The sequence below is a fragment of the Rhinolophus sinicus genome, chromosome X (genome assembly GCF_036562045.2).
Source record: "Rhinolophus sinicus isolate RSC01 chromosome X, ASM3656204v1, whole genome shotgun sequence".
NCBI lineage: Eukaryota > Metazoa > Chordata > Mammalia > Chiroptera > Rhinolophidae > Rhinolophus > Rhinolophus sinicus.
The window spans coordinates 111,195,496-111,211,404 of record NC_133768.1 but is presented as its reverse complement, the minus strand read 5'-3'; the positions used below and the strand labels follow the sequence as shown (position 1 = coordinate 111,211,404).

The following is a 15,909-nucleotide window of genomic DNA, read 5'->3' as shown; positions in this document are numbered from 1 at the left end:
GCTGCTGCCAACTCCTATGGACACCAGTCACCTTCCCTCCTCCCCTACCAGAGGACGGGGCAAAGGACGGGAAGGTCAGCAGCTGCCAGCCTCAGACGGTTGGGGAGGGCTGAACCAGACAGAGCTCCTTCCACCAAGAACTCAGGGCCCCCAGGAGGGCCCCGGAGTGTCACCTCCCGGATACATGGATACATGGCGTTGCCCCATGGGTTGGCTCCCCTGTCTGGCGCTCAGCAGGTGCAGGAATGAATCGGCTGGCTCCCTTGAGAGCCAGGCCCCCAGAAGGAAAGCAGCAGAACTTTTCTTGAGCCAACTGTGAGAGCCCCGCTGTTGGGGTGGGGTGGCTTTGCTAGGTGGATGGAATTAGGACTTAGTGCCAACCAGCCAGGAAGCCCAGAGAGCCTGGGAATGGCCAGGCAGTCCCCCGGTGCTCACACTAGTGCCAGGGACAGGAGGCATGGGGAGAACCCTTCCTCAGCATGCCTGCCTCCTTTACCCACCTTGCCCTTTCACTGTTCTGCCAAAAGCTGCCTCCTCCATCTTTGCCTGGTGAGTACGTGTGCATTGTGAGCTCACGGCTGGAGGGGAGCCTCTTTGGGGGCAGCTCTACCTGGTGCTCACTCCACTGGCCTCACGGCATCTTGTATGGTGTAGGGTCCTGTTGATCTTGGCACCAGGAGCCATAGCGCTATCTTCCCCGCCGCACCAACTCTGCCCAGCAGCCTCACAAGGTGGGAAGGGGCAGGCACATGTCCTTCAGATCGGAGCAACAGGAGCAATGCCCAGCGGTGGGAAGATGCGGGCCAGCTGGGGAGAAGGGTCTGAGTGGGGCTAGCCCCAGAAGGGGTGGGGCTGGCCTCTGAAGGGGAGGGGCCTGTGCAGATCTATCAGTTGTATGACAGATGGCCCTGGATGCTTAGCCTGTGGAGGGCTGCAAGGGTTCTTCCCACCCACCCTCTGCTGTCCCCACACTCACCTGCCTCACGGCAGCCTACGTAAGGCAAGGGCCATGCCATTAGCATTTTTGGCGCTGGTCTCAAAATAATGGGCTCACCACTCATCAGCCTCCTGGGGAGTGCCGTGCTGGGGAGAGGAGTGGCGCCAGTTTTCCACCTCGGGATTGGCCAAGGCCACATCCACTGACCCAGGGCCAGGGTCCCACCAATAGGAACCTTAGAAACCTCTACGTACCAAGGCTCGTCCTTGGCTAGGCATGAGGGGGACAGAATGCAAGGAAGGCAGGGGAGAGGCTGGAAGTGAAGGGATATGCCATAAATGACAGCTGTCTGCGAGCAGGGCAAGTCAACACAAGCCCAGCTGAGCCCACGGCAAGGACTCCCCCACACACACACATACACACATGAGCTAAGGTAGAGAGGGTGGAGATGACACAAGCTACTGTGTATAGGCATACCTTGTTTTATTGTACTTCACAGATGTTGGGTCTTTTACAAATTGAAGGCCAGACCCTCCACCAGCAAAAAGATTACAACTCGTTTTATTGCAGTGGTCTGGAACCGAACGCACAGTATCGCTGAGGTCTGTCTGTACCCTTGGCCAGGGAGGTCAGTCTTATTCCCAGGCATCACAAAGGTGAATTATGGGGAGTTGGGAAGGTCAGCCTGCAGCAGGAACTCTGCCTGCCAAGAAGCCAGAACCTGGAAGGAGGAAGCCATTGTGACATGAAAGACCAGCACACAGCAGTGGGAGCCACCGTGTAGCGCCAAGCCCAGGCACCGGAACCTCTGTGTGCGGGCCGTGTCACAGCTGCACGAACGAGGTAGAGAGGCCCAGTTACACTCCTGGGCTGCAGTTCCATCATAATAGAAGAAAGGACAACCAACGCAGCAGTCCAAGCAAGCCCAAGCCATACTGGGAGCCCAGGACCCTCTAGCGATCTGGCCTCTGGAACGCCCCCTCCACATAATTCTGCCTTTGGCAGGGAAAGTGGGGGACAGTTGTTCAGCTGGCCCTGCTCGGAGCACCTGGTCAGGTCAGACAGTCACAGAGCAATACAAACCACATCTGGGCACTGGAAGACAGGCCTGGAGAACTTGGGAGGCCCGAGGGCAGAGAGGTCCCCAGACGCCCACTTTTACCTGCACAGTTGCTGTCTGGCCTTCGAGCTGCATCACTTGGGCGAAGAAGTCAGCGACAATTGCCCCCGTTGCTCACCACTTAAGCATTTGATGAGGAACTGGTTCGTCAGAGGGGAGTTGCCCACCCTGTGAGGTCACAGGTTAGAGGAACCTCGGTTTACGCATTTCCAGCTGTCCCCTCTCCTGCTGCACCTGTGCCCCACGCCCTTGCTGGGGCCACCGCCCTTGGTCTCCCTGCCCTGCCCAGCCCCCCCAACTGGGGCCCCTCTCAGGATTCAGTTCAAGGGTGGGGAGAGGTGGCTGGGAGGGGAAAGCCAGCCCCGCATTCCCCCACCCCCCACCCCCGCCCCAGGTCGTCCTGCCAGCTCACCCAGCATGTCTCACCAGGAAGATTTAAAGCCGAGGGCCCCCAACAGCGGCCATCGCCCGACTCTGCCACCCGAGGGTCGCGGCGGGCCCGAGTGTGGGGGCGGAGCTGGAGCGCAGGGGCGGGGCCGAGCCATATCCAAGCCCCGCCCCCCGCCCCGGGCCCCGCCCCGGGCCCTGCGGAACCCCCGGAGGAGGGGGTGGGTGGGGCGAGGCTGGATCAGCTGAGTGACAGTCACGGGACCTCGACCAGCTCCGCCTGGCTTCCTGGAGGAGAGGGAGGGATGAGCGGGGGTCTCCGAGTGTGGCAGGCCAGTGGTGGGGCCGGTGGGAGAGAGGTTGTTGTCCTGGAGGGTCCCCGATTCGGTGGGGTCAGTCCTTGGGCGGGACCCGGGCTGGAGGGCAGCCCCGCACACGGGTGGGGGAACCCCAAGGGCTGGGTCCCCAGGGCTGGGGGCCTGCGGGAGACGGGCCAGGCCGCCCTGGTGCGCACTCGAGCCTGGGGTGACCTGAGATACAGAGGAGGCCGTTGAGGAGGCTGGGACCCAGGAAGACGGGGAGGTCTGTGGGCGAGCTGCGCCTCCAAGTTCCGAGTTCCCCAGGACATGGAGAAGGAGCGGGAGACTCTGCAGGCCTGGAAGGAGCGTGTGGGGCAGGAGCTGGACCGTGTGATGGCTTTCTGGATGGATCACTCCCACGACCAGGAGCATGGGTGCGCCTCGCCTTTCCAGTGCCCTCAGCAGGGTCTTTGCCCTGCCAGAGCCCCCACTTCACTCTCAGCAGACTCAGAGCTGCTGCTGGGCCCAGCAGGCTGTGGGGAGTGCAAGGCCCCTTCTCCCTTTGCTAACGCTGCTGCGTCCCACAGGGGCTTCTTCACGTGCCTTGGCCGAGATGGGCGGGTGTATGACGACCTCAAGTATGTCTGGCTGCAGGGGAGGCAGGTAGGAATGTGCTCAGGCTTGCAGCTCTTCCAGGGGCGGAAGTCAGAGTCAGCGTGGCCTGTCCTGCCTCGGTCTTGTCCGCCAGCGTGCACACGCGACAAGGCCCATCATCTCAACACTCTTCCTCCTGGGACAAGGGCACCTAGAACTGCCCCGCATCCGGACCCTGCTGCTCCCAGCTTAAGCCTTATTCCCTCTGCTCCTCCACAGGTGTGGATGTATTGTCACCTGTACCGCAAGTTTGAGCGTTTCCGCCGCCCTGAACTTCTAGATTCAGCTAAAGCAGGTGCCCTGCCTCCTATGTCCCCAGAGGGCAAGTTTACTCAATAGCTCACGCGTGCCTAGTTCCTAGAGGGGTCTAGAAACAGCGAAGGGCCTGGGGACATTCACAGGTGGGAAGGAGGGGAGAGGGGGAGTGTCTTTACCTGAGTTCTAACATGCCACTTCCCAACCACCAGGTGGCGAATTTTTGCTCCGTTCTGCCCGAGTGGCGCCTCCTGGGAAAAAGTGTGCCTTTGTGCTGACACGGGATGGCCGCCCTGTCAAGGTGCAGCGAACCATCTTTAGTGAATGTTTCTACACCATGGCCATGAATGAGCTGTGGAGAGTGACAGGGGAAGCGCATTACCAGGTGTGTGTGGGAGCCCTGTGAGTCTCCGTGCCCTTCCTTGTACTGGGCATGGCCTACTCTGTGTGCAAGCCCCTGCCTGGGCCCTGTCTGTAGGCTGGGTCTGTTGTCAATGTCAATCCTTCTAGGACCCCAAGGCTCCAGGCAACACCCTCCTTGTTGCGCCATAGTGTCACTATGTGTCTAAGGGTGTCTCTCCCCAGATGTCTCCTTCACTTCTGAAATCCCTCCCCCTCCCCGCACCTTCACAGAGGCCCTGGATTCAGAGGGACCAATCCATGCTCTGCTCGCCTCTGGGAGGGGGGCTCTCCCTCCTCCCTGGGGCCCCTTGAGACCGGAGGCAGGGTGGAGCAGATCCACCCCGGCCCCCAGCACCCAACCCGGGGCCAGGCCCAGAGTAGGCCCTTGGTGAAGGAAGGTGTCGTGCGAGGACAGGGCTTTCCCACCTCAGGGCTGAGCCCTGGGGACGGCACTGGATGGGATGCAGCCTCAGCCTCCGCCTCCCCTCACCCCTGCCCCCCACCCAGATCGAAGCGGTGGAAATGATGGATCAGATCGTACACTGGGTGCGGGAGGACCCGTCGGGGCTGGGCCGACCCCAGCTCCCGGGGGCCCCGGCCTCAGAGCCCATGGCAGTGCCCATGATGCTGCTCAACCTGGTGGAGCAGCTCGGGGAGTCGGATGAGGAGCTGGCGGGCAACTACGCGGAGCTGGGGGACTGGTGCGCCCAGAGGATCCTGCAGCACGTCCAGGTGGGGGCAGGAGGCCGACACCTGCTGCCAGAAGGGACCTTGGCACTGGGGGCAGGGCAACCCCCACGCCTCAGGGCCCTGGTGGTCCCCTTCACAGACAGGGAGACACGGGGAGGCTCGGCCAGGGCGAGGCATGGCTTGGGACCCTCGGGAAGGTGGAGGCCCCAGGGAGCCGCTGGGACCAGGGGCAGGAGGGAGGGTGCCAGAGCCCCAGGCACGTCAGAGAGCAGGAAACCTGGCCAGACTCAAGTCCTTCCAGGCCTCTGTGGGCAGCCCAGCACCCAAATCTCAGTCCCCCCTCAATGTTTCACCCTTGCCACCTGGGGGACCCAGGTCCAAAGCCAGGGTTAGAACCCGTTCAGGCTCTTGGGAGTGAATCGGCTCCTGCTCAAACGCCCCTCTGAGCCGGGCTTGCCCAAGCTTGCAGATTATGGAGGGAGCGATGTCTGAGGCTGAAATCAGAATGACCTTCTCCTGCTCCTCCCCTGGCAGAGGGATGGGCAGGCTGTGCTGGAGAACGTGTCAGAGGATGGTGAGGAACTTCCTGGTTGCCTGGGGAGACACCAAAACCCAGGTGAGGGACATGGTTGGCTGGGGGCTGCACAGGAGAAGTGCTCAGTCTTGGGTTCTGGGCTTCAGATGTGGGGAGCACCTGGGGACTGATTTCCTCCCTTCAGCCTCCGCCAGCCAAGGATCAGGCAAAGAAGGCAGGACAGGCCTCCCAGGCTGGGGTGTCAGCAGCAACAGGGCAAGTCTGGGAAGCACTGGGAGGGCAAGCTTTCTGCATGTGAGCAGTTGTCGGGTGGGTGGGGGAGCTCAGAGTTGCTCCCACAGTTAGGGAGAGAAGAAAGGGGCACCGTGGGCAGGTGGTCAGCGCAGGGACTTGGGCCTCCTGCCTGGGGGAGGATGCCTTACTTCAAGTCTTCCCCAGGCCATGCGCTGGAAGCCGGATGGTTCCTGCTGCGACACGCCATCCGGAAAGGTGACCCTGAACTTCGTGCCCACGTGATTGACAAGTTCCTGTTGTTGCCTTTCCGCTCTGGATGGGATCCGGATCATGGAGGTCTCTTCTACTTCCAGGATGCTGATGGCCTCTGCCCCACCCAGGTGGGAATGTGCCCAGGGCCATGTGATACTAACCTGTTCAAAGCTTTCTGTCCTGGGAGATTCAAAGCTTGCTTTCATAGAGGGGGACCTGGGGCTCAGAGCAGTGAACTTGCCCAACGTGACCCCAGCGGTAAGCTCCTGACTTCCGTGCCAGTGGTACTCAACCTCATGTGCATAGGAAGGCCATTAGGGAGCATGAACAATGCCAATGCAGAGACTCATGTCCCCTTCATCTTTGAAAGGCATTCTGGGTAATTTTAAGCAGTGGGAGCAGATTTGCTCCCTTATATCTGTTGCCTCTGATTGTACCTTGATCCTGCTGAGATCCACAGAGGGTAGCTGACCCTGCCACTGGCAGGAGCTGAGTGTCCAAGGGACTTTAGACAGACTGACAAGACAGACGGGCTAAAGGGAAGCCTGTCCCACCCTTTCCCTTTGGAAGGGGCACTTGGGGTGCACTGGGTCAGGAAGCTGGTCCTATTCTGAGTGGTCATTCAGACCCCCAGAGATGTCTCTGCTCTGCTTTCAGCTGGAGTGGGCCATGAAGCTGTGGTGGCCACACAGCGAAGCCATGATTGCCTTCCTCATGGGCTACAGTGACAGCGGGGACCCTGCCTTGCTGCATCTCTTCTACCAGGTGGCGGAGTACACCTTCCGTCAGGTAAGTGTGCTTCCTGGTCCACGTCTCTCTATGGGCTCAGCAAGGATGTGGACGAGAGAGTAGGCAGCCATTCCTTGCCAGGCAGGCCAGGGCCAGACTTTCCTGGGCCGTGGGAGGAGGCTGGGTAGGGCTGGGGAGGGTCTCACCCACACTGGGTGTGGTCCCTCAGCTGGTATGAGAGTTCCTGGAAGTCCGGCCCCAGTGCCCTCTGTTCAGTCAACAAAATGGTCCCTGCTACCCTGGAGCCCATGTTTCAGTGTGTGTGTGGGGGGGAAGGCAGAGCATAAACAAGTAAATCAGCAAACATAGAGCTGCTGATGAGAACTATGGAAAATAAAGCAGGGTCAGGGTTGTGGGAGGGAATAAAGGTGGTAGGGGGTGCTCTGTAGAGTCGTCACCTTGTCTGATTCGGGTATTACTGGGTCCTTCAGAATGGGAGGCTGCAGGGCACAGAGCAAAGGTGGGGAGATAGGGAGCCGTAGCTGTCATTGCGGCCAGTGAGGATGAGGGCCTAGCCTGGGGTGGGAGCTGCAGTGGACAGATGGACCAGCGTCTGGTCACATGGGACAGGTCTGGGCCATGATTGTCTGAGTGTCATAAGAATACACATGATCCTGGGAACCAGGAGGCAAAGTGAGCTTTTGAGTACAGAAAGAGAAGAGGGAGTAGGAGGGCCCAGCAGAGGAGACAAGATTCAGCTGTAAGGTAGGAAGGAAGCCGGGGCCAAAGTGCCATGAGCAGAGGGCTGAGCTGTACCAGCTCCTGCCAAGGGGGCACCTCAGGTGCTAAACCTAGTGGTAAGTAAATGAAGATTCCTGATGTGTTTCTAGAACCACAACTCACTCCATTGGTAAACTCCAGAATGGGAAGAACTATAGCAGGGAGTCTTATTCTGGCGTCTGTGGGCTTCGAAACCTGAGAGAAAATTACATTTTTATTTGCACTTAGCTCTAACTGGAATCCAGCATTTACTTCCATTATGAATGGAGGCAGTGATCACAGTGGTATTAGCAGTGCCCAACTTTGTCACCAATAGAAACCCCAAATATGTTCATATTACATTGTACTTAGAGAGGCATCTCCAAGTATCTCTCATGCTTGTCACTACTTCCAAACATAGGAGTCATGAGACCCGAGGCTACATCTTAATATGGAATGTATTCATAAAGAACATGTGTTAGAGGCCACCAGTTCTGGGTGCATAATGTGAAATTTAAGGAATACATTTTAAAGAGATAGAGATGGTGTTGAACAATCACACTAGTTATCAACAGGTAAATCATGCACTAACCAACATAACAACACAAAAAGCAAAAATCCAGACATCCATGGAAAAACTGAACAGGAAAACTGTTACATTCTTTGTTATCTTCCCATGCCAGGTTAAGCAGTCGAAAAATCAGGACACAGTGTCGCTAGAAAGAATGAATAGATACAGAACTAGTTTTACTTCCTACGAAGAATACACCAACTCATGGGCCCCAATTTAAAAAGATATTTTGGTAGTGGACTTCAATGTCATTGATTTCCTCTGTGACCTTTTTGAGAAGGGGCTGCACTCCACTGAAGTCTCTATCGGGGGAGGAAAGAGAGGGCCTAGGTCAGGGCTCTGAGGTCTGTCTTGGGGGTATCTGGAAGGAATTGACAAGCTTCCAGGGGACAGGTGCCCAATGGGAAGTGAGCTGGAGTGAAGGAAGGGATGCAGAAGGGTCAACAGAGTGGCTGGGCAGGGGCATGCTTCAGGAGGCTCTGAGGCATGGGGACTTGCATTTGGGACCTTTGGGGAGCAAGGCAGGAGTCAGAACTCGGTGCTGGATGTCCACAATCTCACCTACTGGAAGGCAGGCCTGGGAAACAGGGAACAGGGGCTCCAAGGGAGTAACTTATTACAAAGTTATGTGACAGGTCAGCACCTCCATCAGGGTTCCCTTTGTTTCTTTAAATCAATTTTATTGAAGTACAATTTATATACACTAAAATGTATCCATCGTGAGTGTTCACTTCACTCAGACTTGAAATGTATACATCTGTGTAACCACAAGCCCAATCGAGATATAGAATGTTTCTGTCGTTCCCAAGCAGGGTTCTTTTCAGTGCATCTTGCAGTATTTCATCTCACAGCCTGCGGCCACCTCCCCCAGTGGGTTACTTAGCTGCAGACTCGCACCCCACTGCAGAACGTGGAAACAGGAAAGCCCTTTGGTTTCATTTTGTCCACGACGCCGCACCGCGTTTAAGAGCACTGATTCTGGAGCCATGTTATCCGGAGTCAACCTGACCCCGGGTGGCCGGACGGTGAACGCCCCTTCCCTAAGCCTGTGGCATCTGGGCGGGTCCTGCAGGCGCCGGCTGTCACTGTCTCATTGTTATTCCAGTTTCGCGATCCCGAGTACGGGGAATGGTTTGGCTACCTAAACCGTGAGGGGAGGGTCGTCCTCAACATCAAGGGGGGTCCCTTCAAAGGTGAGTGCGGTACAGGGCGGGGCCGCAGGGGCTGGGGCATTCAGCCAGCCCCCGACTCTCCCAACTCGCTGTCTCGCCTCTCCCCGCAGGCTGCTTCCACGTGCCGCGGTGTCTCGCCATGTGCGAGGAGATGCTTGGCGCCCTACTGAGCCGCCTACCCCCGGTCCGGGCCCCCAGCGCTGGGTCCCTGCCAGCCGCCCCCGCCCACCGTGGCACGGAATAAAACTGAGCTTGCAACACAGTCCGTGTGCACGCGTCTGTGGGGTCTCGGGAGGGCACCTGCTCGCCGGGACAGTGGCCCGCCCCGCGCGCGGGACCGTCTCGGCGCGCCGACAGTCCCGCCCGGGTCCCCGACAGCCTGACACCCCGCCCGCCGACAGTCCCGCCCCAACCCCGCCCGTCCCGCGCATTGGCCAAAGCGACCGCGAGGGCGGGTCCGGCGGCTCGCACTTCCGGCCGGTGGCCGGTCCCGGGGCGCGCCGCCCCTTCCGCCGCCTCCCCCGCCAGCCTGGCCCCAGCCCCAGCCCCGGCCCGGCCGCCCCGGCGTCACTTCGGAGCGTGGCGGCAGCTGACTGCGCGTTCACGACCCGCTGGGAGCCGGGAGTCCCGCCGCCGTTATGAACATCCGCAATGCGAGGGTGAGGGGACAGGGCGGGAGGCTGTCCGCGCCGCGTGGGTGCGGGCCCAGTGGCCGCGTGCGCATGCTCTCGAGGGGTCCGGTGAGCCCCGGGCCAGCTGCCTGGCGTGGGGAGGTGAAGGCCACCGTGCCCGTGGGACCGGACCTACCTGAAGAGGAGGCCGGGGCTGCGAATCCCGTCTTTGCGGGATGTCTGGACTCAGCTGGATGGTGTCCGGGAGCCCCCCTGGCACCCACGCTCATGCCAGGAACAGACGGCATTTGCACAGCGGCCGTGGGCCAGGCCTGTGTAAAGGCAGGCAGTCACAGGCCCGCCTAGCCCTGCGTGGCGGGCGGGGGGAGAGGGGTGGGGTCGGTGAGTAGACAGGCAGCGAGCAGGCTTCTGACAGGACCGAGGCCTACTTAGTCACCGCAGCCCCTGGCCTGATCACATTCCACTGTCCTCCTCCCGCAGCCGGAGGACCTGATGAACATGCAGCATTGCAACCTCCTGTGCCTGCCGGAGAACTACCAGATGAAATACTACTTCTACCACGGCCTCTCTTGGCCCCAGGTGGGCAGCCGGGGCACTTGGGGACAGGGGACACCAGGCGTCGGTTTGGCAGGAGGGAGTGCTTTCAGCTGGGGTGGGGGGCGTAGAACTGGGCCAAGGGATGGGCAGGATTCCCACCTGTGTCTGTCCTCTCCCCCGCGAATGACGGGAACAGTGTGGTGTGGGGAAACCAAGCCACTTGGCCCAGAGGTTAGGAGCTGTCACTGAACTCGCCACTTGATTGACTTCTGTCTGTCATGCACACAGCGAGAGGCCAGAGGCGGAAGGTGGGGGGAAGGTGGGAGCCGGTGTCCTGTAGGGGCTCCTCACCGGACAGGAAGTTCTTTTCTGACTTCTTTCTCCTCCCTGTCACCCAGCTCTCTTACATCGCTGAAGATGAGAACGGGAAGATTGTGGGGTACGTCCTGGCCAAAATGTGAGTTTCCAAGGAAGGAGCGAGAAGCCTGGTGGGGGAGGGGAAAGGGGAGGGGGATCTTGGGGGGCACCAACACCGCAGGTCTGGTGAATGCTGCCTGGGTTGTTTTTTAAAATTAATCGATTTTTTTTTTTTAGTTCAGTTTTAGGGTTACAGCAAAATTGAGTGGCAAGGACACAGAGTTCCCATATACCCCTTCCCCTCTCCCCCCTAATTTCCTCAGTGACATCTTGTGGTATATTTGTTACAATGGATGAACCAATATTGCTACTATTATTAAAGTCCATAGTTCCCATTACGTTTCCCTCTTGGTGGTGTACTTTCTGTAGGTTTATACAAATGTTTAATGGTACGTATCCACTATTAGAGTATCATACAGACTAGTTTCACTGCCCTAAAAATCCTGTGTCCTTGTCTATTCATCTCCCCCATCACAACCACTACTCTTCTTACTGTCGCCATAGTTTTGCCTTTTCCAGAATGTCAAGATGGAAGTCATACACTATATAGCCTTTTCATATTGACTTCCATCATTTAGTATGTGCATTTAAGGTTCCTCCATGTCTTTTCATGGCTTGCTAGCTCATTCCTTTTTATCACTGAACAATATTCCATTGTATTCTGTTGACACTGCACATGCTTTTTGGCTGTTGTGTGGGGTTTGAGAGTCCCAGTTCTCCCCCACCCCAGGACTGCGGGGACTTTGGGACCAACCAGAGGAATCCGTACCCCTGCCATGTGCATGTGTGGGGAGTAGCACGCCTCCATCAGGCTTCTTGCTAGCCTCTCTTCTTTCTTCTTGCTCTAGGGAAGAGGACCCAGATGACGTGCCCCACGGACATATCACCTCACTGGTGTGTAGGGCCCGCCCATGCGCTGGTGGGGGTGGAAGTAGGTGGTGGTTGGGCAGCCCTTGAGTTCCCACCTTTCTCCCACCAGGCTGTGAAGCGTTCCCACCGGCGCCTCGGCCTGGCTCAGAAGCTGATGGACCAAGCCTCCCGAGCCATGATCGAGAACTTCAATGCCAAATATGTCTCCCTGCATGTCAGGAAGAGGTGGAAGCTGGGACCGAGGGAAGGGGGGAGTGGGGAGGAGATACCGTCTTCATGTGGGTCCTAGAGTACCCTGGCTTTTGGAAAAGATCTGGGCAGTGGGCTTAGTGGGGAGGGGGAGTGCGAAGAGGGGCAGGACCTGGACGTGCTGTCCCTGCCTGGCCAAGTCTGTGCAGCTCAGCAGTGCCTTATTCCCCTGCAGTAACCGGGCCGCCCTGCACCTCTATTCCAACACCCTCAACTTTCAGTAAGTAGATCTACATTTTTCTAATGGAGTGGGGTGGTCCCAGGTCTGGCTCATCCTGGCGGTGGAGATGGGGTGAGCTGCCTTCCAGGCAGGGGGTGGTCAGGAGCGGCTGAGATGGGGAGCAGGTCGTGGACTCCACGCACGTTGCCAGGGTTCCTCCTCCACTCTCGGTGGCGATGGCACCGACCTGCTGCCATCTGCTCAAAGCAGGTTGTGATGCAGTAGATGCGTGGTATGTCTTGCTGGGTGGAGGAGTGATGGCTTGATGCTGGCTGGGGGTGGGCTGGGGCGTAGTGAAGAGTACACAGGCTTTTCACCGAACGTTCAGGAGTAGAAATGAGGGCCCAGGACGTGAGCAGAAGCCAAGGAGCAGGACTCAAAGTGGCCAGGCACCTAAAAGCATCTAAGTGGGACCAGAAGAAAGGAGAATATGGTGCTACAGAAACCTAAGCACATCCAGTTAGGATGTGCCATCAGCATGAGGAGTGGAGGGATCTAAAGCCCTGGGCATCCTGATGGGTGAGGACAGGTCCGCTCAGGGTCGTGGAAGTCACTGTGTGCCCGGCACAGGACAGAGAGAGCCTGGCAGGGAATTCACGTGCCCGGTACTCAGTGACGAAAGCCACTTGAAAGTGAGGCTGGGGCAGGCTGTCCATGGAGGGCCCACCGAGACGGCACTCAGCCTCAGTTTGGTAGGGGAAGATAAGGGACTGCTGTGAAGGGCATCTGAGGAAGGATCTTTGACCCGGGTGCCAATGCCTCTGGTAGCCAGCAATTCCAGGGGCTTAGGGCTGGCAGGGCCTTTCTAGGCCATCGAGTCCAGCTCCCTTTTCAGTGGCTGGGCACCCAAGTCTGCATGTAGCCCTCTGGTGAAGGCTCCGCCCCTGAGCCACTGGGCCCGGGGCTGTGCTGCCTGGCACGACTGCCAGGGACAGAGCCACAGTACCACGCCTCCCTGGTTCCAATCGCTAGGCACAGGAACCGGCCATGTGTGTTCAGTAAGTGACAGGGAACAGGACAGGGAGGGAAGGAGATGGCTAAATTCAGGGCTTCAGTTCACAAGAAACCACAGAAACAGATCTTGGTGGCCAAGTTAGGGATGCAGGACAGTAGCAGGACCTGGGGCGGTGGGTGGGGATAAAGGCTCTGGGCACTACTTACTGCTGGAGAGAGCAAAGGGAAGGCCATGTTGGAAACAGGGCTTCTTGTTTCCAGAAGAGTCCTTCAAGGGGGAATGACAGCCTGCCCCACTAGCATATGATGCCAGAAGGCTGAAAAGAATTTGCCCCCTGATTTGGGTCATCTTCCTTCTCTCCACCCCCTCCCCACAGGATCAGCGAAGTAGAGCCCAAATACTATGCAGATGGGGAAGATGCGTATGCGATGAAGCGGGATCTCACCCAGATGGCTGATGAGGTAAACGTTTAGTGTGGCCAGGGTCACAGTCCCCACAGATAAAAACCAGCAAGGCAAGCAGGGGAGATCCTGCTGGAGGGAAGGAAACACTCCAGGGGCCCCGAGACAGAAGGAGGCCTGCAGTGGCTGGAGGGGAGATAGATCGGGTGCCAGCCCTTGTGGCTATGTTGCTGGGAGTCATGGCCCTCGTCACCTGACTTTCCTCAGCTGTCAGGTGGGGCGCTGGGCCTTGGCAGGGCTTTGAAAGAGGCCATGTTGGCTCAAGATTCCATTCTCTCGGGAAAAAGCCTGTGCCACCCCACAGCATGATGTGACAGGCAAGGGTGGATACCCCTGGATTCGCTAAGAGCAAGGGCCCCAGGATAGTATGGGGGGTGGGGGGGCGGCTTGGGGATAGCCATGGCCTGCCCTAAGGCTCAGGGATGAGACAGAACAGGGCTGAGGAAAGTCAAGGTCCTGCAGCAGCCCGTGTGAGGGAGGCATGGCACCCTCCCTTTACAGGAGAGACAAGAGGCCCAGAGAGGGCAGAGCCAGGATTCAGCCCTACATAATCCTGTTTCCCACCCTGGCCCTGCTGCCTCTCATTTTGTCCCCTACCCCCAGCAAGTTGACAGGCTCCCTTGGGTGGCCAGAGAGGACCTACGTGGTCTGGAGACTTAGGTCCTGTCTCCTCCTTCCCACTTCTCCCTGGGGGCAGCTGAGGCGGCACCTGGAGCTGAAGGAGAAGGGCAGGCACACAGTGCTGGGCTCCATTGAGAACAAGGTGGAGAGCAAGAGCAACTCACTTCCAAGCTCAGGAGAGGCCTGTCGTGAGGAGAAGGGCCTGGCAGCTGAGGACAGCGGTGGTGACAGCAAGGACCTCAGCGAGGTCAGCGAGACCACAGAGAGCACCGACGTCAAGGACAGCTCGGAAGCCTCTGACTCGGCCTCCTAGAGTCTGCAAGTGCTCTGCTCCGCCCTGGCCTGCCCACCCCATCCTCACCCCTCAAGGTTTCACAATAAACTTCACCCAGTGGCCTTGGGGGGTTTGTGTGTGCGAGTGTGCACATTTGGGGGGTGTGCCTCTCTTAGGCCCCTCTGTGTGCCTATGGATATGGACCTCACAGCATTTTGGCACAGTGCGTCCTGTAAAACCCAAGTAGAAGGGAAGAGCTTTATCAGGGCTTTGGAGGTGGGGCTCCCAAGTCTGATGGTTTTCAGCATCTTTGGGCCCTGGGGAGGGAGACCCTGGAGTTCTGGGAGCCACCTCCACCTTGGGGGCAGACACTGCCTTCTGAACCCTGCTCTGCCACTGCTTTGCTGGGTTCGAGATGCCTAAGTCCAACTGCTCACTGGGCTTATCTGCTGATGTCCTAGCTGGGTAATGGCCCAACCAACTGCCCAGTTACTCAAGTCTGGCCAACCATCCTTGATTCCTCCCTTCCCTGCCTTCCAAAAGGTGAGTGAGTCCTGTGTGTTCGAGCACCATAATACCCTTTGACTCCACTCCCTAAGCCTTAAGTTGAAAATAGTTAATAGACTTTCTTTTTAGTACAGTTTTAGGTTTACAGAACTGAGCAGATAGTAGAGTTCCCACTTACCCCTCTACCCCTTCAGTTTCCCCTATTAACATTTTGCATTAAGTGTTGCATTTTTTATCATTGATGAGCCAATACTGATACATTATTGTTAACTGTAGTCCAGGGTTTACATTCCCCTCTTTGTGTTGTACAGTCTATAGGTTCTTTTTGTTTGTTTGTTTGTTTGTTTGTTTGTTTAAGGAGAGCGCAGCTCACAGTGGCCCACACAGGGATCAAACCGGCAACCTTGGTGTTATTGGCACCATGCTCTAACCAACTGAGCTAACCCGCCACCCCCATGGGTTTTGACAAATGCAAAATGTCATTTCATGGAGAATATAAGCCCTCCGTTTTTCATGGCTTCACTATAGCCCCAAAATTGGCTCCTGTGCCTTTCCCTCTGGCTGCAGCGCCATCACTTGCTGCTCCTAGTCCCTGAGCGGGCTTTGGGCTGCCCACCTCCCATGGAAGCTCAACACTCCTGAACTGTCATTGTACCTTATCCCCTGCTACTGCAGATGGCACATTGCTCCCCCGCCAGGCTGAATATTCGCCACTGGGGCCTGGAACTCGGTTCTCTTTGGCTGGCGCCTGGCACGTGACCAACAGGCAGGAGGGAGGGGTAGCGAAACTAGCGGCTGGGGGCGGGGCCGGTAAGATGCGCCTGCGCACTCCTATTTGGTCGCCCGCTTGGGCGGGGCTGCGTTCTGATTGGCGGAAGTTGCGGGGCTGAGGAGGAAGAGCCTCGCCCCGCCCTCCGCGCCTGCCGCCAGTCCCTTCCGGTTAGCAAGCCGGGGCGGGCTTCGTTCCCAGGCTCTGATTGGTCCGGCGGCAGCAGCGAGCGGGCATGCGCGCTACCTGGGCCGCGCCCCAGCGCTGGTGGGAGGGAGCCCGTGGATCCTGACGCGTCGACTTGGGGCGCCCGCCTTCCTCCCCCGCGGGGCCCACAGGCACCGGGCCCGCCTTTTGCCCTCCTTGCCCTATGTCCCTGGCGGGCTGTTGATGCTTGGCCG

General features: G+C 58.1%; 2 protein-coding genes and 1 long non-coding RNA gene across 6 annotated transcripts; 2 read left to right on the top strand and 1 right to left on the bottom strand.

Annotated features, from left to right (window-relative positions):
- Positions 1-1,403: 1,403 nt before the first annotated feature.
- LOC141569745 (uncharacterized) lies at positions 1,404-2,576 on the bottom strand. The gene is made up of 3 exons (XR_012493529.1): positions 2,470-2,576; positions 2,100-2,225; positions 1,404-1,658 (listed from the first exon to the last, which is right to left on the bottom strand). It is a non-coding gene; the product is annotated as an uncharacterized LOC141569745 (long non-coding RNA).
- Positions 2,577-2,630: 54 nt separating this feature from the next.
- On the top strand, positions 2,631-9,258 carry RENBP (renin binding protein). 3 transcript variants are annotated; one of them, XM_019755156.2, is made up of 11 exons: positions 2,631-2,776; positions 3,068-3,177; positions 3,331-3,406; positions 3,617-3,692; positions 3,865-4,037; positions 4,562-4,786; positions 5,279-5,360; positions 5,718-5,893; positions 6,423-6,554; positions 8,930-9,017; positions 9,107-9,258. In XM_019755156.2, exons 1-11 carry the CDS (start codon positions 2,750-2,752, stop codon positions 9,238-9,240), a joined length of 1,299 nt encoding a protein of 432 aa, XP_019610715.2. In that variant the 5' UTR covers positions 2,631-2,749; the 3' UTR covers positions 9,241-9,258. The 3 variants fall into 3 exon arrangements, with proteins under 3 accessions (XP_019610715.2, XP_019610714.2, XP_019610713.2); XM_019755155.2 differs by having other exon boundaries at positions 2,712-2,803; XM_019755154.2 differs by having other exon boundaries at positions 2,725-2,836.
- Positions 9,259-9,493: 235 nt separating this feature from the next.
- Positions 9,494-14,359, top strand: NAA10 (N-alpha-acetyltransferase 10, NatA catalytic subunit). 2 transcript variants are annotated; one of them, XM_019755157.2, is made up of 8 exons: positions 9,494-9,655; positions 10,109-10,207; positions 10,564-10,622; positions 11,431-11,476; positions 11,562-11,677; positions 11,877-11,921; positions 13,253-13,337; positions 14,035-14,359. In XM_019755157.2, the coding sequence occupies exons 1-8, from the start codon at positions 9,635-9,637 to the stop codon at positions 14,269-14,271; spliced, it is 708 nt and encodes a 235-aa protein (XP_019610716.1). In that variant the 5' UTR covers positions 9,494-9,634; the 3' UTR covers positions 14,272-14,359. The 2 variants fall into 2 exon arrangements, with proteins under 2 accessions (XP_019610716.1, XP_074180309.1); XM_074324208.1 differs by having other exon boundaries at positions 9,502-9,655; positions 10,564-10,604.
- Positions 14,360-15,909: the final 1,550 nt, after the last annotated feature.